The 24701-nt window shown below is 43.4% G+C and overlaps 1 protein-coding gene across 1 annotated transcript in view; it reads right to left on the bottom strand.

Moving 5' to 3' along the window:
- The window catches only part of LOC311104710 (Na(+)/H(+) exchange regulatory cofactor NHE-RF1-like), a 34126-nt gene extending 9959 nt beyond the window's left edge, over positions 1–24167 (bottom strand). Inside the window, exon 1 of the mRNA XM_084146595.1 lies at positions 23305–24167. Within this exon, the coding sequence (XP_084002721.1) occupies positions 23305–23811 (507 nt within the window). The 5' untranslated portion in view covers positions 23812–24167. The remainder of the gene's footprint in view (positions 1–23304) is intronic.
- Positions 24168–24701: the final 534 nt, after the last annotated feature.

The raw sequence follows: 24701 nt of genomic DNA, 5'->3' as shown, positions 1-24701 counted from the left end.
CTTGTGTTGTGTTAGCCCAGTCAGCTCAGTGAGCCCAGGGCAGGACAATAGCAGGCTGGGAGGTGACCCCTGTCCTCCTGCCTCTCTGAGATCACAGGATGACAGAGTTTTTTTCCTGGGTGACACAGTGCTATCAAGTCCAGCTACTCCCATCCGTCAGGTAAGCAGTTTCTTTTTTTAGTAACGGGACCTTTTACAGAGTTTTACAAAGTCCTCAGGGAATGTTAAAATGTAGGTGCAGAGCTAAATACAGCACAGATATAGAACAGGAGCCAACAAATGACACATAATCAAAATCAATGTCTCTCTGACCCAACAACCCCATACTGCCCCTATTGGCCAATACGATTATTGACGTAATCAGTTTTTCCAAATACACTTTTGACAAGACTTTGATTGAGGCCTATAATTGAGATTATAGAAACCATCAGCCAATCACACACACACACACACACACACACACACATCAAAGCGGTGCAGTAATGAATGACCAATAGCCTTTGTCTTATGTAAGTTGATTGCAGTCTTAAGGAGGAGTAGAGTGCTGTATTAGTCAGTCCAATCAGTGAGTAAAAAAAGGGGCAGGCTGCTGGGTGGAGAGCTGTAGTCACTGAGACTCAGAACGGAAGAAGCCTTTTAAGGAATCGCACACAAAGCCTTCCCCCCTCCAACGAGCATCAGCCTCTCCCTCTGTGGAGTAGAGGTCCAGGAAATACAGGTTTCCTGAAGACTCCACCTGCTTCCCGCTTTCAGGAATGGCCCAGGCAAAGCCCCTCACCCACAATACGGTCCCTCAGCCATCTCAAGACGCAACAGCCTGAGAGCTAACTAGTCTATCATAAAGAGACTAGACCGTTCAGTAGACCAGTGCTGCATCAGATGACCTGGCCTCCACAATCCCCGACCTCAACCCAATTGAGATGGTTTGGGATGAGTCGGACGGCAGAGTGAAGGAAAAGCAGCCAACAAGTGCTCAGCATATGTGGGAACTCCTTCAAGACTGTTGGAAAAGCATTCCAGGTGAAGCTGGTTGAGAGAATGCCAAGAGTGTGCAAATCTGTCATCAAGGCAAAGGGTGGCTATTTGAAGAATCTCAAATATAAAACATATTTTGATTTATTTAACACTTTTTTGGTTACTACATGATTCCCTTACTTATTTCATAGTTTTGATGTCTCCACTATTATTCTACAATGTAAAAAATAGTACAAAATAAAGAAAAACCCTTGAATGAGTAGGTGTGTCCAAACTTTGGACTGGTAGTGTACATGTTAATCTGGTCTGATTCTCCTCCATGTTCTTCATTCCAGACCTCCATATAAAACATACATTCCAAACTGTGAGTAAATCAAAACCAACTGTCACAACATATCAATAAAGATCAAAAGAGCATATTTAGAGGGAAAGTAGAGGAATGAAGAAAAAATTGGAAAGTATGCAGAAAACTGACATTAATTGGAACTAAATTCTCCCTGAGTAACTCTTGGTGTGGTCCCTCCCTACCCGAAGGCCAAAGTCCTGGTTAAACTGAAAAAGCTGGTTACAGTGGTTTCTCTGCTTCCTGTTTTTGGTGTGTAATTGCCATTTTGCTACATAATTAAACGCAAACGGTACACCACAAAAGGATTTTCCCTTCAAAATGAAGAAGAGCAATCTAACGACCGAGGGTGCACCTGCATCCTACAAACTGAAGGCTAGAAACACGCGGTCATGGAGGGTCATGTAAGCTAAGAAAAATACAGCATGGCTTAAGGATGTCCTTCTGGTATGTAGATCCCATCGACTGTCCACTGCACAAGTCTTACCACACATTTTAGAGACGAGTACTAAGCAGTGTCTGACAAGGACAGATCCGTTTTAATCCAATTGGAGTGCTATTACTCTTAAAGGTGCACTATGCAGAAATTGCTCTGCCATTTCCTGGTTGCTAAAATTCTAATAGCTCGCCTAATTTCAGTTAATGTAACAAAACAAGCAAGTATAGCGTAGAAAATCATTGTACCATCGAAATCGCTTTGAAATATATTTTCCATAACCAAAAATATGGTATTTTCAACTATTTGAAGCTGGTGTACAAAACCGAAAGTAAAAGACGCAAAAATGTAACTTAAGAACGGGAAGCATAGAAATAGTGCACATAGAACATATCTACTACTTCTTAGACTTGCATTCAATGAGAATGACAGATCTATAACTCAGATCTATAACTCCCCAAAAGTTACATATTGCAGCTTTAATAACAGGCATTCACAGCAGAACACAGCCAGGAAGGATGAGGTCAACTGGCCAACGTCGAGCGTCCCTGCCAACCAACAGAAAGGGACCATGGCAGGGTGGCAGGGATAACAGAAGACAGTTTGTGTCGGGAGTGGGGAAGAATCTTCGGGAGGGCACGGAATCTGTGGAATCTGCTGCACACACACAAACCAGGGCCTGGGGAGGAAACCATGCTTCACTCCTACTGCATGTGTGTGTGTGTGTGTGTGTGTGTGTGTGTGTGTGTGTGTGTGTGTGTGTGCGCGCGCACACTCAACCTCTCCACTGCAGAAACGGAGTAATGCATGGAAGATACCGTAAGAACAACAGTCACCTGCAGTGGTCAGCTATCAAAACAGTCAGCCCAAACAGACAGCTTTCCAGTCACCCCTCCGCCCCGCGCAAAAGCCTGGGTGGCATTCAGTAGGCACTAAACAGGAGAAAAAACAACCCAGCTTTGACAGAATATAGGGAATATCCATAGCAAATACCATGGTGTGCTATTGGATAAAATCTTGTGACTGTCTGTCTCTGTATTATAAAAGTCTCCCACATGAAACCAATATTTATTTTAGATAAGCTTAGCCCTGACATGAGTTCAGTCTCAGGTCAGAAATATTTGTATAATCTTTTCACTCTTTATTTTGTTTTGAATGGTTCCCAGAGCCTAGTTCTCTCCATCAAGACATAATATTGGGAGAATGTGGGAGAAGAACGCTGGAAAGTACGTCCAATTCGGGAGAGGTAGTTACTGGTTCCAAATTCCAAAAGGGAAGGGTTTGGTCATGGTAACCACTCAGGTGGGGGAAGCTTGACCAACTATTACATAGTTAACATTCAATTCAATTCATTAGATCATATTAAGCTAACCTTCTATCTCGTTTTAGGAAATGAAACATTCCTGTGGTAATTATATACTGTAAATAGGAATACTGTGTGCTATAACTCCTTAAGAGTTGTCTCTAGGCCTATACCTTGCTCAACATGTTCCTTTAAAGCTCCCTGAGATCTCACATATGGGCACCTTGAGCTCCAATCATGTTGAGTTCAGTGACCTCTCAGGAATATCCATCCTCTCATCCCTATCACCCACACCTACATATCTACACCACCTTGTGTTGTTTGCTTGGTGGTGTTCTATATGGGGAGGTTTCTAACAGTCACAATCTCTGGGGTCTGTGGTCCCACAGAGGAAAGTCATTATCTCCAGTCAACTGAGAAGCAACACCTCATGAATAGCAGTTTAATACAGGGAGAGAAGCTGAGACAACAGTTACAACACAGTTAGTATTAACATTTATGTGAATAAATGACAAGGTTTTACATATCCTGAATCATCAGAAATAACCATACTAGTAAGCATTTTAAAAGCCAGAGAAAGTATTGTGCTTTGTGGACTATTTTAAATGCTTAGGAATAGATTTCACGTACAGTGAGTGTAAAATAATGGGTTCCTAGCTGAACACATTCACTGGATGACGATGACACAACCTTTTCCATCATGAGGGAAGTGCGCAGCACAGCACAGGAACTGTTGCTACTTCTTCCCTGAAGCATACTCTTCCCTCTGTATTCAACTTCCTCACATAAAAGAGAAATCAATATACAATACAAATACACACCCCTACACCTGCAGTCCCACTGGTTACAGCACTCACATCTAACACACAGAAGACGTGGGAAAAAACAAACGGCCATTTTCCATCCTGCCCACAGCTTGACTGATAAGAATGAATTGGTTTGATTACGCTTCCAGTGTAAATTAGAGACAGTGTCTAATGGGCATTCTACCTGCTGGTTACTGAAACCATCAAGCACTGTTTTACAGCTACAAGGATTTAGAGGCACACAGACGTATAGAGGCTCATCCCTTTCTAAAGCCGTGACTTACAGTAAGTCAGTGGTCGGAGCTGTTCTGACAGGTTGTTGGCTGTCACCAGAGAGAATGATATATGACTCTAGTGCCTGAAAAGCCCCTTTTAGCATGGGCAGCACCATTGAGGACTTTCAAAATGTTGAAGTTAAGGAAGGATCACATAATTCTATCCAGGAGGGATCAGCCAAGGAATTATACTAGTGAGCAAACATTCCTTAACGGCAGGTGTCAGTAAATCACCAACCTTGGCTTTATACCTGTTCAAACAACACACTCCAGGTGGCAGTATGCACACTTTCAGTTTGTTTACCAACTCATTGAAGTAGAAGAAGAAAACTGACTACTTCAAAATGGAGATGGTCTCAATGGCGCTGCCTGTGCGCTCACAGACGCCATAATGGGACAGATACAAAGAAAAGTCCTCTGTCATTCTCTATGGCTGTCACATGGAGGGACTCACTAACACCCTCTACATGGAGTTGACAGGAGGGAGGAGAAGCAGTACCTTACCAAGAACCATCTCTACTCTCTTTTTTTTTAGGGCAGGAAAATAATGTGATCACCATCATCTGTGGCCGCTGACTGTTGACACGTGAGCTCAACCAGAAACCTAGTTTCATTTCAACAAGTGCAACACTTCAGTATGAACACATCAACAAATCTTGGGGTCTTACTTGAAACCCACTACAAGCGATTGAGTCATAATTCAAAACCAGGCTTTCCCTTACTGCCAATTGTGCCAAATGTTTTACTATGGCCTGATATGGCCAAGAATACAACTGCAATCATGTCATCATCATCCAGTCCAAGTCTAGGAAGGGGACCTATGGAGCAGTTAGCTCATTGGAGAGAATGAGACATAGCATCCTCTGCCTCAGCCCATTTCTTCCTTCCTGCTACGTCCCGGGCTTTCAATTGCATCTAACCTCAAGCAGAGACACACTTATTCTCTCTGTCTGCCTACACTCTACTTTTTTTTGTACGATTATTATTATTATTATTATTATTATTTATAAACAATACAAAACATACACATACAAACGACAGCATACAAACACACAAACATCAACGACATCACACCTTCCCAGACCCACCTGCTCACACCCCCATCTCCAGCGCCCGCATCACTCTCCGCCACATTGCCTCAAACTACACCATTTTGTTTCTCTCTGTCGCCCACACACTTTCAACATTTAGATAATAAAGCATTTGACCTTTCCATTGTTTTAACGATGGAGGATAGTTTTTTTTCCAGATGAGTGATGAGAAGAGAACTGTCCAGCCCATCGGGTATCTCACTACACCCCCATATGCCATGTCTTGAAATATGCAGACAGACAGATTAAAAGTACAGTCGTGGTCAAAAGTTTTGAGAATGAAAGTATTGGTCTTCACAAAGTTCGCTGCTTCAGTGTTATGAGATATTTTTATCAGATGTTACTATGGTATACTGAAGTATAATAACAAGCATTCCATAAGTGTCAAAGGCTTGTATTGACAATTACATTAAGTTTATGCAAAGAGTCAATATTTGCAGTGTTGATCCTTCTTTTTCAAGACCTCTGCAATCCGCCCTGTCAATTAACTTCTGGGCCATATCCTGACTGATGGCAGCCCATTCTTACATAATCAATGCTTGGAGTTTGTCAGAATTTGTGGGTTTTTGTTTGTCCACCCGCCTCTTGAGGATCGACCACAAGTTCTCAATGGGATTAAGGTCTGGGGAGTTTCCTGGCCATGGACCCAAAATTTCGATGTTTTGTTCCCCGAGCCACTTAGTTATCACTTTTGCCTTATGGCAAGGTGCTCCATCATGCTGGAAAAGGCATTGGTCGTCACCAAACTGTTCTTGGATGGTTGGGAGAAGTTGCTCTCGGAGGATGTGTTGGTACCATTCTTTATTCATGGCTGTGTTCTTAGGCAAAATTGTGAGTGAGCCCACTCCCTTGGCTGAGAAGCAACCCCACACATGAATGGTCTCAGGATGCTTTACTGTTGGCATGACACAGGACTGAAGGTAGCGCTCACCTTGTCTTCTCCGTACAAGGTGTTTTCCGGATGCCCCAAACAATCGGAAAGGGGATTCATCAGAGAAAATGACTTTACCCCAGTCCTCAGCAGTCCAATCCCTGTACCTTTTGCAGAATATCAGTCTGTCCCTGATGTTTTTCCTGGAGAGAAGTGGCTTCTTTGCTGCCCTTCTTGACACCAGGCCATCCTCCAAAAGTCTTCGCCTAACTGTGCGTGCAGATGCCCTCGCACCTGCCTGCTGCCATTCCTGAGCAAGCTCTGCACTGGTGGTGCCCCGATCCCGCAGCTGAATCAACTTTAGGAGACGGTCCTGGCGCTTGCTGGACTTTCTTGGGCGCCCAGACGCCTTCTTCACAACAATTGAACCTCTCTCCTTGAAGTTCTTGATAATCCGATAAATGGTTGATTTAGGTGCAATCTTCCTAGCAGCAATATCCTTGCCTGTGAAGCCCTTTTTGTGCAAAGCAATGATGTCGGCACATGCTTCCTTGCAGGTAACCATGGTTAACAGAGGAAGAACAATGATTTCAAGCACCACCTTCCTTTTAAAGCTTCCAGTCTGTTATTCTAACTCAATCAGCAAGACCAAGTGATCTCCAGCCTTGTCCTCGTCAACACTCTCACCTGTGTTAACGAGAGAATCACTGACATGATGGCAGCTGCTCCTTTTGTGGCAGGGCTGAAATGCAGTGGAAATGTTTTTTTGGGATTAAGTTAATTTTCATGGCAAAGAGAGACTTTGCAATTAATTACAATTCATCTGATCAATCTTCCTGACATTCTGGAGTATATGCAAATTGCCATCATCAAAACTGAGGCAGCAGACTTTGTGAAAATTAATATTTGTGTCATTCTCAAAACTGACCACGACTGTACATTTACATTGTAATTCTTCTGAAAGCCAACTTTCTAACTCTGCCCATAACTTTTGGACTTTATAGCATTCCCAGAAGGCATGGATTATTGAGTCATTGTTAGTTTTACAATTAAGACATGACTCTGCCATTGTGCTGTATAATTTGTGAAAGGCTGGAAAACCACTGTAGGCCTACTGCACATGCTAACAAATCAGCCTGAACATGCTAACTAACCAACACACACGCCAACAAGCGAACACGTAAAAATATACTATCTAGAACCGATCTACTGAATACTCCTGACAAAGATCTGCCACTAAAACTGATTGACCTTGTTTATACCTGGTGTAACAGTCTTGCTTCCATCCCTCTCCTCGCCCCTACCTGGGCTTGAACCAGGGACCCTCTGCACACATCGACAACAGTCACCCTCGAAGCACCGTTACCCGTCGCTCCACAAAAGCAGCGGAGGGTCCCTGGTTCAAGCCCAGGTAGGGGCGAGGAGAGGGACGGAAGCAAGACTGTTACATTGATGCTGTTGACCCGGATCACTGGTTGCTGCGGAAAAGGAGGAGGTCAAAAGGGGGGTGAGTGTAACCGGTGTGAAATGGCTAGCTAGTTAGCGGTGCGCACTAGTAGCATTTCAATCGGTGACGTCACTCGCTCTGAGACCTTGAAGTAGTTGTTTCCCTTGCTCTGCAAGGGCCGCGGCTTTTGTGGAGCGACGGGTAACGGTGCTTTGAGGGTGACTGTTGTCGATGTGTGCAGAGGGTCCCTGGTTCAAGCCCAGGTAGGGGCGAGGAGAGGGACGGAAGCAAGACTGTTACACTGGGATACACAAACCAACCAAAATCACACCTGGAGAAGACTTATTTCACTCTTTGTAGTCTTTTTCAGTTGATACTTACCTGATATTAATCAATATTTACTATTTACCTATACCCCTGTCATGGGCAGTAAGATGGAGGACCACAGAGCTTCACTGTCTCTTCAGCACCTGAGTCAATGATTGACAGCAGAGATGGCATCCCATAAAAACCTGATCTGATGTGGAGAGCTGTAAAACACCATGATGAGCTCTCGTAAAACATCTCAAAGGTTAATGATCTCACGCAATTTGCATCGTCTATCCTCTCATTCTCTTCCCCTGACCATATTTGACACAGAGGGCCATTCTAATGGAACACTAAGGCAGCTGTCAAAGTCAACACCTCACCATCTTGAAAACAGCTTCATACACCATGCCAGCAGCTGCCACTGTCAGATGCCTGGTTAATATTTTCCCCATTTGAAGCCAGTGGAGAACTGAAGTGTAACTACTGTGTATTTAACAGGACATCATCATACTGTAGCCGGGTAATGTGTGTCATTATTAATACAGAATGCCAGGGTCTCTGAGTGACTCAACTACAGGGCAACATCCAGGAAAAAGACTCATGTTAAATAATGTTATTCTTAAGCAATAATGCTTGAGGGGGGGTTCGTATATGGCCAATATACCATGACTAAGGGCTGTGCTTATTCACGACGCAACGCGGAGTGCCTGGATACAGCCCTTAGTCGTGGTATAATGGCAATATACCACAAAAACCTGAGGTGTCTTATTGCTATTATAAACTGGTTACCAACGTAATTAGAACAGTAAAAATACATGTTTTGTCATACCCATGGTATACAGTCTGATATACCACGGCTTTCAGCCAATCAGCATTCAGGGCCACCCAGTTTATAATTCATGATAACACCATACAATATATATTTTACTGCAGCTGTAATGGACAGAGAATGTGTCTTGCTTTTCTTGATAGGCTTTGGCTCTCGCAGAGTTTTCCATGCTGCACATGGCTGCATTTTGTCCCATCGATAAGGTCCAAAGTCTACGCATACACCTCTGCCACACACCCCGCAAATCATCAACCCAGGCATTCCGCACGCATTCTGCCGACCTCTATATTCAATAGATCTGTCATGCAGTCAGTCCACTGCTGCTGCCTGCTATCACAGCAACTTTTAAACAGGGCCTCTAACTCCTGGGGTTTTAATAAGTGGTGGGAAGCTGTGCAACGCCCCTTTGATCAGGTGAAAGAATAATCTCAGAGATAACAAAGTCAAAAGCTCCATGGTTACTCATTGGAATAGGACAAATCCTTAACCTCATGATTGTCATGTGTAATTTTGATAAGAGCTTAATTTAGTGACCCTTTCAAACCCCTATAGTGGAGAGAGTTAATAAGTGTCTGACTCTGACAAACTCACTGTTGTAAAGCTGTTTTTTCAGTCAGTTTGGCAAAGTTGTCTTCCCTCGTGTAGATTGGGTGTAAGGACTAGGAGCGCGCCACTGAAGCAGTGCGGGGGTGTTCCATTTCAGGATAGGCCATTGAGCCAGCTGCAGGGCAGGCAGGGGTGAACAATAATATAATAAATAATAATATAATATGCCATTTAGCAGACGCTTTTATCCAAAGCGACTTACAGTCATGCGTGCATACATTTTTCTTTGTGTATGGGTGGTCCCGGGGATCGAACCCACTACCTTGGCGTTACAAGCGCCGTGCTCTACCAGCTGAGCTACAGAGGACCACAATGCACCCTACTGCCCAGTGGTGTAAAGTACTTAAGTAAAAATACTTTAAAGTAGTACTTAAGTATTTTTTGGGGGGGGTATCTGGACCTTCCTTTACTATTTATATTTTTGACAACTTTTACTTTTACTTCACTACATTCCTAAAGACAGTAATGTACTTTTTACTACATACATTTTCATTGACACCCAAAAGTACTTGTTACATTTTGAATGCTTAGCAGGACAGAAAAAATTTACTTATCAAGAGAACATCCCTGGTCATCCCTACTGCCTCTGATCTGGCAGACTCACTAAACACAAATGCTTTGTTTTGTAAATTATGTCTGAGTGTTGGAGTGTGCCCTTGGCTATCCGTGTAAAAGAAATTGGGTAAATTGTGCTGTCTGGTTTGCTTAATACTTTTACTTTTGATACTTAAGTATATATTAGCAATTACATTTACTTTTGATACTTAAGTATACTTAAAACCAAATACTTTTAGACTTTTACTCAAGTAGTATTTTACTGGGTGACTTTCACTTTTACTTGAGTCATTTTCTATTAAGGTATTTTTACTTTTACTCAAGTATGACAATTGGGTACTTTTTCCACCACTGCTACTATCCACCTCCATTTGAAGTTGGAACAGACTGGGTCTACAACAGCCACCTATGGGATGGCTCTGCCCAGGGTTCGGATTACAAGCTACTCGTGGTGGGTTCACTAAAAATAGTGGACCATTGTCAATCACAACAATTATGGGGGGTGCCAATGTTGATATTTTAACACTAATGGGTGGGTGTGCCTTGATTAGGTACTGAGGTGCCCGTCAATCCCCGTCAATCAAATCTCTAGTTATGTCTCTTCTCAGGACACACCTTTCCAAAGCAGCTGTCTCTCCTCCATCCCTATGGCTCTCTATCAGTGTGTTAGTCCTACCTTATCAGGCACCAGGCCTGAGGAGTCAACATGGTTTATCTGTGAGGCCATGCTTCCTGTTTCTGACCTCCGCCCAATGAGGTACATGCACACAAAATGTCTCCCACAGAGAACACGGCACTGCACAGATTGACAGAAAAGATGAGATCATACTGCCAGCTCAGAGGGGAGAGGAAAAAGGGCTAGGAATGGATGAGAGGGTTGAATAAGTCAGAGAGAATGTTGTGACATCCTGTGTGGCGTCATTCAGGCTGTGGATGGTCAAAATGTGACAAGCATTTGCCCACACTTTGCTGTCACTCTGTAGTCAGTTTTGATAACATAACCAAGCTCACCAAAACTGCGGAAAGCAACATCATACACACACTTGTAGAATAGATTATGCCCCTGGCCTTTCGTAACTCGATAGAACCACTTTCAGACAGTACACAGTGTCAACACTATGCCTGTATGTGTTGTATAGTCTGTCCTGGTCCTCCTGTATGGTGTCATGGCTGGGCGCGAGTGAGGGAGAGTCTATTTCAGGGTGTCATTCATTTCTCCTCCCCTACCCCTATCCTTGGAGGGTGCGGCCCTCTCCCTCATTGTCAGGGAGGGGTTATGAACCCTTAGGGGTATGGAATGGGAAATGGAATGTGGCATTGTAGCAAGCCCCCCCCCCCCCTCCTCCTCATGGGGTCCACTTCCACCCCACCCTGACCTGGCCCTGTGTCCTGGCCCTATACTGTAGGAGAGACAGTGGTGCTGCTGTTTTAGGCCAGAGTCACTGGCTCACTTCACCAAGTAGCTCTCACTGGTCACTGTACTACAAACCCTCTACCATCTACTCTTTCGCTCTCTCAACTTTCTCTCTCGCTCTCACACACACACACACAGCTCCTCAGAGAAAGCCATTGGGGCTCAGGAAGAGGGCCATGGTGGGTGTGGATGTATGGCCAGAGCTCCACCCTGGGCCCCAGACGAGACTGGAGACAGAGAACACACAGAGCAGGGAGTCCAGTGACCTGCAGTGAGGGACTTCCAATGCACCTCTCTGTCCATGTGATGCCTACAACTATAGGCTACTATTTTGTGCAGTAGATCTAATCCAAAATCACAGAGTCTGTATGAAACAACTAAACGTTATTAGAGAACCAGATCTACAGATCTGACCCTATAGCCTAGAGGGGGTGTGTAAGACAGAGTTAGTTACATAATACACTCACAAGCTGCTGAACTCTTACCCTTTACAAACAAATACACACGCATACATACACACACACACACACACACACACACACACACACACAGACAGACAGAGAAGCTGGCAGAACACACACACACACACACACACTGACTGCACAGTACACAAATAAATGGATCCTTCCATTGAAACACAATGAAGCCTGTGACCCTGTGTTTAGCCCTCCACCCTATCTGTCTTGTCATGTGGACCGTTTCCTCTGGAACATACTGCTCAACAATCAACAAAGAGGAGGGAAGGAAAGGGTGACTCCCAAACATTCTCACACACACATTCACACACACACGTGATTGAGCAAATACACAAGACAGACGCCCTACACGTGACCACACATCACAAACAATGGGGTAATCAGGCTATATAAATTATATACTCTAGTCCTCAAGTACCCTCAACAGCATACATTTTTGTTGTAGGCCCAGACAAACTCACCTGATTCAACTCATTGAGGGCTTGATGATTAGTTGACAAGTTGAATTAGGTGTGTTTGTCTGGGGCTACAATACCAATGTGTACTGTTGGAGATACTGGAGGACTGGAGTTGGGAAACGCTGCTCTAGTCTACCAGATTTGACCAAAGTTACATGAAATGCCATCAACTACAGTAAGAGGTTTGACTTTGACTTAAACAGTCCACATGAGTTAGCATGTTATCCACTAGCATGCTATCCTATCAGTTTGATCAACACTTTACTGTGTGTATACTGTAGATCTGGGTACTCAACTCTTACCCTATGAGGTCCGGAGCCTGCTGGTTTTCTGTTCTACCTGATAATTAATTGCACACACCTGGTGTCCCAGGTCTAAATCAGTCTCTGGTTAGAGGGGAACTATTGAAAACAATGCAGTGGAACTGCCTTCGAGGTCCAGAGTTGAGTTTGAGGGCTGTAGACTGTAGTAATTGTAGAGAAATGACAGTTATAAAGATTAGGTGTTTTCATTGTGACCAGTAGAGGCAACCCATTTTGGAGAGAGCAGAAGAGGGGGATGAGGGGGAGGGGTCTGCCTGACTCTCTCTACCTCCACCAACAACAATGACAGGAAACCAGCCTAAGCTTTCTGGAGTCTCTGTGCTGGCCAAGGCCCCAGGAAAAGATTCCCACAGAAGCAAGCTACGCTAAGGAGATTTAAAGAGAGAGTCACAAACTAAGGTGTGGCCGCCCGGTTCCTAAAATATTTATAAGAGAAGTTCATGAAGAGTTGACATATTTTCTTTAAATGGCAGGACAATGTTATATTGAACAGCCATTGTGGATTGTATGGCATCAGCGTCTGATTGAGTAGTTGGTAAAGCTAACATAAATTATGTCAGGGTTTGTGTCGTAGCTAACTTGAACATGGTGAGGTACACACAGTGACTTGGTCTGAAATACATAACTATAACCCAGTAAATAAACTATTACCCACTATAGGTCAATAAACAAACCCACTAAGTAATCCATCAGGAATGCTTAAATAAAAGGCCTGGTTTGAAATCTATTTAAACTTGAAGCCTTGCCACACGTTGGGAACACATTGACTTGCATGTGAAATGTGGTCTCCTTTTTACGAATTCCTCGCTCCTCGATCACCAGATGAAACAATTTAAAGCCATCGTCAACCCACGCACTCCATTCTGTGGGAGAAAAACCATTATAGGGAGTGAATCCTCCTACACAGTCACTAACGTTGGATATTCCGATGCCTGAGGAACCATGTTGTGCCATAACAAAAGCCTCTCCCCTCTACGGCACACAACAAGGGCCAAAAAGCCAAGAGGCAGTGGGTGTGTCAGTGGCTGACCCATGCTCTATAATAAGCAGCTTTTATATGAATGAGTAGATTACAGGCTTGGTCTCCTGTAGAACCCTGGTGGAGACAGACAGACAGACAGCCCAGTGAAGACAGACAGCCAACTGGCATATGCCTACAGGCCTGTCTGCATGTCGCCTGCTCTCCGGGCGAAGTCTCTATGTTACTGTTCTCTACAGACTTCTTCCAAGACATGGAACACACACAACGGCCCCTCCCTGAACAGCAGAACTCTCAGCCTACTAGTCACAGTTGATTTCATCTGACACACGGAGGACTCTTTCTCTCCTGTAATTTGCCTTTAAAAACAGGCTTATTTAACCAGGCAGTCATTCATGAGGACTCCAGAAACCCCAAGCTGACTGGCTGGCTGGCATCCTCCTCAGTCTCCCAGTGGAATCTCAATGGACCAAAGCCTCTGTTGATGTGGGCTTTCCTCAAAAGCAAAACGGAGGGAATTAGGCGCCTCACCCACACAAAACAATAACACAAACAGATAAGATAGATACAGTGGATAGAAAATAAACTTGGAGGCTCAACTTAAGCCATGCATCACACCCTTATTTTAATATTTTATCAGATGTTTAGAGTGGCTTTAATAACAGATTTTCCCATAGGATCCAGTCAATATGACAAGAGGCACCTACATCTGTTAAGGGTGTAATAAGGGCAGCCAAAATATAACCTGTTGTGACTTGTGTGCTGGTTATAGCATTCATCCCCACTCCACTGCATTTTACAATGGGAGTTATATTTTACTGCAGGGAAAACAGAGAAAGCCATTTGAATCCAATGGCTTGTTTTGTGTGCAGTGGCCACTTAAATGGCTGGAAAGATTATCTCTGTCCTTGGTTTCTAACAACAGAAAAGACTGCAACTCCTAATTGCACTCAAAACATTCCAGCTCTACTTTCCTCCTCTCCATTGCTTCACAGCTCTGTTTCTCACTTTGTCTCTCACCTCCACACACACAGACCCACACTCAACATGGTTAGCACAGACCACATCAGTGTAACCAAGGCAACTCCTGAACTAACTCCTTGGTTTCCGGAGAAGGCATTCCTCTTGGTCCCCTCTTTTGTTTTTCTTCAAAGACAGGGACAGGCAGGTGCTAAAGACATCTAGAGACTGCTAAACCAACATGCTGTGTATTTACCACCCAGGCCATGTGCGTGTGTGTTTGTGTGTCACACTGACTGCATGGGCCAGGGTAGAGGAATGCCGGACAGGATGCAGGCAGAAAATTCCTGGAACATAGCAATATCGTCTAAGCCTGTGTCACTGCCACTGCTCCATTATAGGCTTACCACTTGCGATCTTCTCAACCTTCAAGTGTTAAAGCAGTAGGGGGAGTTTCTTTAAAGGTCCAATGCAGCCGTTTGTATCTCAATATTAAATCATTTCTGGGTTCCAATGAATTACCTTACTGTGATTGTATTACATTTAAATGGTTAAAATTTTAAAAAATAGCTTCTTAGCAAAGAGCAATTTCTCAAGCAATAATTTTGCGAGGAATGTCTGGGAGTGGTCTGAGTGGGGAGGGGAAAACTGAAATCTAGCTGTTATTGGCAGAGAGGTTTAGACCTCTCTTTCTTATTGGTATATTAACTAATTTACCATCTGGTGATGTCACCAGGCAGGCCAAAACTCCATCCCACCAAAACAGGCTGAAATCTCAGGTGGTCTTTTCAAACAGTTCTCACACTAAAAGGGCAGTATCATAATTTCCATAAATACACAGTATTATTCCAACCTCAGTATGGAAATATTTAAAACACAGGTAAATCACGTTTTTGACTGCACTTGGCCTTTAAACTGTCAAGTAATGTATTCTCTCTAACTAGGCCTATACTTTGTGTGCATATTTGATTTAGAAAGCAATCAAGCACACTAGAAACCAGGGAAACATTAAATGTCCAATATGAAAACTATAATTCAACCAATGAAATATGAGCGGTACAGAGGTGGTCTTGTTTGTTCATGGAACACTTCCTTCTGAGTTGCGTGCCAGCGTTAACTATAATACCACAACTCCATTAGGCCATCTGGGTGAGCTTGAAAGTAAACAGAGGAACAATCGGTGTGTATTTCTAAGACAAACAACATAACTGCGCCTGTTTTTCTATGGTGCTTGAGTCATTTTCCAGGACCTGTAGATGCTTTACAATAAATGCCCAGACAAATGAGGGCCATTTACAGTAAGCCATTTACACTAATATACAGTACATTGTTTCCATGAGCTTCAATTGCTCTAGTCTATAGAGTTAACTAATGTGATATTGTGGCCTGCTGTACTGTAACATGTTCACCTGTTGACGGGATCTGATAGATTGTTCAACATTGCACAACAGTATTGCTGTGTCTTTATGTGGCACAAGTCCTCTACCTTCCACACTAATGTGTATCACTGGGCCCTTGGCTGGGACTCTGCCTTGTAATGTTAACACACAGCAGTGATAAGAGATGAGGCAGATGCAGCACTTAACTACCCTGCAGACACCGCGTCACAGCCAGGACACAGCAGGGCCTATAGGTGGGGTGGAATTGCTGTGTTTTGGATATTGGGAGACGAGACATGGAAGTTAAGGGTGGAGGTGAGGGAAACAGGGTTTTCATAAGGTTTCTTAGATGACCCCCATTACCTTCCCTGCAAGTTCAGATTAAACCGTTTGGAAATCCTGCTCATACTATTGATTAAGTCAATGAGAGCACAGTGGGTTACTGCTCTATTGGAAGTGTAATACTGGAGGAGTTCAAGTCACAAACATGTCAACTTTATACGGTACATGTACACATAGCATACACAGGATATGCATGATGTCAAATCAAATATTTTTTTTTTGTCACATACACGTTTAGCAGATGTTATTGCGGGTGTAGCGAAATGCCCCTCGAGCAGCCCGTAAGATGCTGCACATGTGTATGGCTGGCTGCATCCTGTCCAACACATGAGTAGGCTGCTCATGGCTGGGCACTGCAGGGTATGGTAGTGAGACTGTTGTTTATGGTAGCAAATCACTCAGCAGTGAGATTCACTCGGAGCGCCAAATTGGAACACAGAGACCCAAACAGATACTGCAGTGTCAGTGATGAAGTCTGGGTTATTACACCATGGCAATAGAGGAACCAGAGAGAGGGGCTGAGAGGGGCTGGGAGAGCCCCAGGGGTGAACATCCGGGACACGCCAGGGGGCACAGATGTTTTGGAATGCCCTGTCTTTTCTTCAATGTTTTAATGAACCCACGTCATGTGCATGCTGTTGGCTAGAGGGTATAAAGAGGATGTGAAGACAAAATTTAGTCCCTTTAAAGAATAAATAAAGTGAGAAACAGACATTGAACAATGTGAAGCGCATTTGAAGAGATGATTTCCAAAACGCTTTATCCACACATTTTTCACATTTGTGTCTTTTCACAAAAAATGATTGCTTATTGGTACCTTCATGTGTGTGTAAAATATTACTGTTCTCAGATAAATAAAATGTTTATTCAAATGTGTTATTTAGAAAAACGCTACCTATCCATTGTTTAGCTGGAATATTTGTATACTGTATATTTGACTGTGATATAGTGCCTTATGAAAGAATTCACACCACTTGACTTTTTCCACATTTTGTTGTGTTACAAAGTGGGATTAAAATTGATTGAATTGTCATTTTTTTGTCAACAATCTACACAAAATACTCTAATGTCAAAGTGGAAGAAAAATTCTAACATTTGTACAAAAACATATGAAAAATAAAACTATAATATATCTTCATTAGATAAGTATTTAACCCCCTGAGTCAATACATGTTAGAATCACCTTTGGCAGTGATTACAGCTGTCAGTCTTTCTAGGTAAGTCTCTAAGAGCTTTCCACACCTGGATTGTGCAACATTGGCCCATTATTATTTTCAAAATTCTTCAAGCGCTGTCAAATTGATTGTTTATCATTGCTAAACAACCTTTGTCCGGTCTTGCCATAGATTTTCAAGCAGATTTAAGTCACTCAGGATTTAAGCCACTCAGGAACATTCACTGCCTTCATGGTAAGCAATTCCAGTGTAGATTTGGCCTTGTGTTTTAGGTCATCGTCCTGCTGAAATGTGAATTAATCTCCCAATGTCTGGTGGAAAGCAGACTGAACTACGTTTTCCTCTAGTATTTTGCCTGTGCTTAGCTCCATTCCGTTTCTTTTTTTATCCTGAAAAACGACCCAGTCCTTAACAATTACAAGCATACAAATAACATGATGCAGCCACCACTATGCTTGAAAATATGGAGAGTGGTACTCAGTAATGTTTTGTATTGGATTTGCTCCAAACATAACACTTTTTATTCAGGACAAAAAGTGAATTGCTTTGCCACATTTTTTGTAGTATTACTTTAGTGCCTTGTTGCAAACAGGATGCATGTTTTGTAATATTTTTTATTCTGTACAGGCTTTCTTCTTTTCACTTTGTCCATTAGGTTAGTATTGTGGATTAACTACAATGTTGTTGATCCATCCTCAGTTTTCTCCTATCACAGCCATTCAACTCTGTAACTGTTTTAAAGTCACCATTGCCTTACATGGTGAAATCCCTGAGTGGTTTCCTTCCTTTCCGGCAACTGAGTTAGGATGGATGCCTGTATCTTTGTAGTGATTTTGATACACCATCCAAAATGTAACTTCACCATGCTCAAAGGGATATTCAATGTCTGCTTTATCTACCAATAAGTGCCCTTCTTTGTGAGGCACTGGAAAACCTCCCTGGTCTTTGTGGTTGAATCTGTGTTTGAATTTCACTGCTTACATTTACATTACATTTTAGTCATTTAGCAGACGCTCTTATCCAGAGCGACTTACAGGAGCAATTAGGGTTAAGTGCCTTGCTTAAGGGCACATCGACAGATTTTTCACCTAGTCGGCTCGGGGATTAGAACCAGCGACCTTTCGGTTACTGGCACAACGCTCTTACCCACTAAGCTACCTGCCGCCCATATATGCTTAACTGAGGAACCTTACAGTAATTGTATGTGTGGGGTACAGAGATGAGGTAGTCATTCTAAAATCATGTCAAACACTATTATTGCACACAGAGTGACTTGTTAAGCAAATGTTTACCTCTGAACTTATTTAGGCTTGCCATAACTAAGGGGTAGAATACTTACTGACTCAATAAATGTCAGCTTTACATTTTTATTAATTTGTAAAAATGTCTAAAAACCTAATTCCACTTTGACATTATGGGGTATTGTGTGTAAGCCAGTGACAACAAATGTAAACTAAATCCATTTTAAATTCAGGCTGTACAACAACCAAATGTGGAAAAAGTCAAGGGGTGTCAATACTTTCTGAAGGCACTGAATGTGGTTGCACTAACTGTATGTTGCTCTGGATAAGATTACTAAAATGTAAAATCTAAATCAAATCAAATTGTATTTGTCACATACACGTGTTTAGCAGATGTTATAGCGGGTGTAGCGAAATGCTTGTGCTTCTAGCTCCGACAGTGCAGTAATATCTAACAAGTAATATCTAACAATTTCACAACATATACCTAAAACACACAAAACTAGTAAGGAATGGGATTTAAGAATATATACATATATGGACAAGCAATGACAGAGCGGCATGGACTAAGATACAATATAATATTATAGAATAGAATGCAGTATATACATATGAGATGAGTATTGCAAGATATGTAAATATTATTAAAGTGACTAGTGTTCCATTTCTTAAAGTGGCCAGTGATTTCAATAGGCAGCAGCAGCAGCCTCTAATGTGCTAGTGATGGCTATTTAACAGTCTGATGGCCTTGAGATAGAAGCAGTTTTTCATTCTCTCAGTCCCAGCTTTGATGCACCTGTACTGACCACGCCTTCTGGATGATAGCGGGGTGAACAGGCAGTGGCTCGGGTGGTTGATGTCCTTGATGATCTTTTTGGCCTTCCTGTGACATTGGGTGCTGTATGTGTCTTGGAGGGCGGGTAGTTTGCCCCTGGTAATGCGTTCGGCAGACCGCACCACCCTCTGGAGAGCCATGCGGTTGCGGGCGGTGCAGTTGCCATACCAGGCGTTGATACAGCCCGACAGGATGCTCTCAATTGTGCATCTGTAAAAGTTTGAGGGTTTTAGGTGCTAAGCCGAATTTCCAGACTGGGAAAGGGAGAGATTGAATATGTCCGTAAACACACCAGCCAGCTGGTCTGCGCATGATCTGAGGACGCGGCTAGGGATGCCGTCTGGGCCGGCAGCCTTGCGGGGATTAACATGCTTAAATGTCTTAATCACGTCGGCCATGGAGAAGGAGAGGCCACAGTCCTTGGTAGTGGGCCTCGTCAGTGGCACTGTGTTATCCTCAAAGCGGGCGAAGAAGGTGTTTAGCTTGTCTGGAAGCGAGACGTCGGTGTCGGCGATGTGGCTGGTTTTCCTTTTGTAGTCCGTGATTGTCTGTAGACCCTGCCACATACGTCTCGTGTCTGAGCTGTTGAATTGCGACTCCACTTTGTCTCTATACTGATGTTTTGCCAGTTTAATTGCCTTGTGGAGTGAGTAGCTACACTGTTTGTATTCTGCCATATTCCCAGTCACCTTGCCATGGTTGAATGCGGTGGTTCGCACTTTCAGATTAGCGCGAATGCTGCCATCTATCCACGGTTTCTGGTTAGGGAAGGTTTTAATAGTCACAGTGGGCACAACATCACCTATACACTTCCTGATAAACTCAGTCACCGTTTCAGTGTATTCGTTTAAATTATTTCCAGAAGCTACACGGAACATATCCCAGTCCGCGTCATCAAAACAATCTTGAAGCGTGGATTCCGATTGGTCAGACCAGCGTTGAATAGTCCTTAGCACAGGTACTTCCTGAGTTTTGAGTTTCTGCCTATAGGAAGGGAGAAGCAAAATGGAGTCGTGGTCAGATTTGCCGAAAGGAGGGGAGGGGAGGGCCTTATAACCATCCCGGATGTTCGAATAGCAATGGTCGAGGATTTTGGCAGCGTGAGTAAAACAGTCGATATGTTGATAGAACTTCGGCAGCCTAGTCCTCAAATTTGCTTTGTTAAAATCCCCGGCTATGATAAATGCAGCCTCAGGATATGTGGTTTCTAGTTTGCATAAGGTCCAGTGAAGTTCTTTGAGGGCCGTCGTTGTATCGGCTTGAGGGTGGATATACACGGCCGTGACTATAACCGAAGAAAATTCTCTTGGGAGATAATACGGTCGGCATTTGATTGTGAGAAATTCTAGGTCGGGTGAACAGAAGGATTCGGGTTCCTGTATGTTACTACAATTACACCATGAGTGTCCTCCCGAGTGGCGCAGTGGTCTAAAGGCACTGCATCGCAGTACTAGCTGTTCCACTAGAGATCCTGGTTCGAATCCAGGCTCTGTCGTAGCCGGCTGCGACCGGGAGACCCATGGGGGGCGGCGCACAATTGGCCCAGCGTTGTCCAGGGTAGGGGAGGGAATGGCCGGCAGGGATGTAGCTCAGTTGGTAGAGCATGGCATTTGCAACGCCAGGGTTGTGGGTTCGATTCCAGTATAATAAATAAAAATGTATGCACTCACTAACTGTAAGTCGCTCTGGATAAGAGCGTCAGCTAAATGACTAAAATGTAAAATGAGTCGTTAATCATGAAAGACACACCTCCACCCTTCTGCTTCCCGGAGAGATGTTTATTCCTGTCTGCGCGATGAACTGAGAACCTGTCTGGCTGGACCGATTCTGACAGAATATCCCAAGAAAGCCATGTGTCCGTGAAACAGAGTATGTTACAGGCCTTGATGTCTCTCTGGAAAGAAATCCTTGCCCGGCGTTCATCGAGCTTGTTAACCAAAGATTGAACATTAGCGAGTAATATACTCGGAAGCGGTGGGTGGTGTGCGCGCCTCCTAAGTCGAACCAGCAGGCCTCTCCTCTGCCGGCGATGTTTTGGGTCAGCCGCTGGAATCAGTTCAGTTGCCCTGGGGAGAGCAAACAAAGGATCTGCTTTGGGAAAGTCGTATTCCTGGTCGTAATGCTGGTGAGTTACCGCCGCACTGATATCCAATAGTTTTTCCTGGCTGTATGTAATGATGCAAAACACTTTCTGAGCTAATAATGTAAAAAATAGTACATAAAAAAAAGAATACTGCAAAGTTTCCTAAGAGTTAGTCGCGAGGCCGCCATCTTCGGCGGCACCATCTATTCCCTAAATAGCATTACTTTTAACCATAACCCTATGGGCCTTGGTCAAAACTAGTGCACTATAAATGTTTTACACACAGATCTCATATTACTGCATTGATTAATAAAAATAACAAAATTAAATATTGATGTCACAAATGTATCATTTGTACAGTTCTTTATATATAAAAAAAAAAGTGTTACATTTGACTGTGTAAAACCTAGCAGTACAACTTATTTATCTGAGAGTGAGGCGGATATATAGCGTTTTGCTAAAAAATACATGATTATTTGTCCCTCTGAAATGAAACCATTTAAAAAAAATACATGTCTGTCATTGAACAACCTCATGACATAATAAGATAGTGAAAAAACACACAAATCTCTTTCATAAGTTCTTTAAACAATATAAGCAAATTTACCAACATTTCTGAAAATGGATATATAGCGTTTTGGAATGAAACTCTTACATTTGTTTTCATAGACAGCGGGAGGTCATAATCAAGGACTAAGAATTGTATTTTGATTTGTTTCTTGTGTTCCATTGTGGGTGCATTAAATTGCGAGTAATGAAAATATGAAGAAACCAGAAATATGTTTGATGTGATGTGTTCAAAGACATCTGCTTCAGCAAACCTCAAAATCTTTATCTTCAACCCCAATGTCAAGTGTCAGTTCTTTCTCAAACCTCAGAACAACACAAAAAGATGTGTTGCCCTTTCCCCCAAATGTGTGTGGTGTGCAGCATCACTGTCAAATTGAAGGTGGCAGATGTTATCCCTGGAGACCCTTGTTGCCAGAGACAGATCAGGATGTTGGTGATTAGCAGAGTAAGAACAGGTGAATAGAGTTCCAGTGTTCTGGAAACATGCCAGGGATTCTGTAACTGCAAGGGAGTTAAGCATTCTACAGCTGTGAAAATGAAAGTGTAAATTCTTAGAGCTGAAAAGATGGGTGTTAATACTATGATGTATAATAATTTCATAAGAAGTTTATAAACAGGACCCCTGGAGCCACAGTGTGTTGTGTGTGTGTGAGTGAGTGAGTGAGTGAGTGAGTGAGTGAGTGAGTGAGTGAGTGAGTGAGTGAGTGAGTGAATGAGTGAGTGAGTGAGAGAAAGAGAGAGAGACTGACTGACTGACTCCTGCCCCAGTACTACGGTAATGTTGACTTGAACTCGAGGCTGAAGCAGGCTGTTTGTCCTTCCTCTCCTATCCCCCCACCACCCACAACAAATGTGCAGCCAACTGACTCGCCTACGACCTGCTACCTCTGCCAAAACTGCTACAATGAAGAGAGTGGGAATACTGGGCTTTGCAGCTGACCATATTAATGATGTTATTTTCACAGTGCACTTATATAACAGGAGACTGAAAAGTTAAGATATTGTAATTACATTGTTGGTGAATAAATGGATGAATAAAAAAAACCATCACATTCGTTTAATTGAAATCCCTAGGACAGTGTCAGTGGTACTATTACGCAAACTGTAACTGAATCTGTATTGTATATTTGCGGAATATAACCTACTGTGACCACCAGGCTACATCAATGATCCAAAGTAACAATTTCATAGATTATTCTGGTTTTGCACTTTGGCACACTCACCTTCTCAGAGTTGATGCTCAGCTTTTTCTCAACGTGGCTATGGATCTCTACGTGGCTATGGAGCTCTCCGTTATTTTCCGGAACAGGTGTGGATTCTCTCGGTGTCCCGCATGGTGTCCCGTTCTCCTTCACATCTTCGCTTTCTGACTCGTCGTCGCTGGGTAAAGGAATGCGCTCCGTGACATATTCTTTGAGACACTTCATCTTGTGTTTTTTCAACAGTTGCTCAGTGTCCTGGTCGATAACAATGAGCTCGAGCTGGCCCACGGTGGCTTTTATCCGGGACACAACCTGTTGATGGCTCTCGTTCTCCACGTTCTCCCCGTTCACGAACACTAGTCGGTCCCCCGCGCGAATCCCCGAAGTTTCGGACGGACTGTCGGGCTCCACAAGCCGTATAAACTGCCCGGTCTTACCCTTCTCACCGTGGAGATGGAACCCATACCCATTGTCCCCTTTCTCCAGCACGCAGAGTCTTGGCCGATAATCTTCGCTTTTGCTGGGCATAGTTTCTGCTATTTATTTCACCAATTCAACCTGTTGCTTGTGAGAAGGATCGTCCAGTAGCTGGAAGTTGCCAAGAAAAGTCAGTTTGAGATGCTGAGCACGAGTGGTACCCGTTAACAGGAATCTCTACCGCTCTCAAGGAAGAGCGTCTGGAATCCAATCCGTCTGTTTATAAGGCGCCGTCCGTGGTGACTGGATGTCAACCGCAGTCGCAACTCACTTTCAAAAGCAACTCCTACAACTTTGTGCATACAGTGGACGTATGCCAACCCGTGATGTGTCGCCAAAACCTGAAGTTCTACTAACTATATGTATGTGTTGACTCTGCTCCAAAACTCTATTCTCTACTCTGACACTGAATTCAACTCAGTAGACTACTTTATAAAGGACAGTGACGTAGGTGCAGAAGACAGATAGTAACACCAATCACTACTCAAATACCCCAGGAGGAGGGAGGCGCATAAATCAATTGGGCATGCATGCTATTGGCCCTAATGATGGACAAGTGCATGCACAAAAAGGATTGCTGAACTGCAGCCAGACAGCTGCACCATGTTGTGACAAATGCATGTGGTCCTTCTGTAAACATATGGTATGTATCACAGGAGGTTGGTGGTACCTTAATTGGGGAGGAGGGGCACGTGGTAATGGCTGGAGCTGAATTAGTGGAACGGTATCAATAACAGGTTTGATGCCATTCTATTAGCTCTGTTCCAGCCATTATTATGAGCCGTCCTCCCCTCAGCAGCCTTCACTGTACTGTATATTCCTGAGGTTGAAATATGTTGTCTACTTATAGATTGCAAATATTATGCTCAGGAGAGGACATCTGCATTTGCCACATGTGTTTGTTCTCTCTCCCTCCCCCCTTGCTCTCTGTCTGTCTGTCT

This window comes from Coregonus lavaretus (genome assembly GCF_964263955.1).
Source record: "Coregonus lavaretus genome assembly, chromosome: 2".
Taxonomy (NCBI): Eukaryota; Metazoa; Chordata; class Actinopteri; order Salmoniformes; family Salmonidae; genus Coregonus; species Coregonus lavaretus.
Note: the sequence above shows the minus strand (reverse complement) of the source record. Positions and strands in the feature narration are given on the sequence as shown.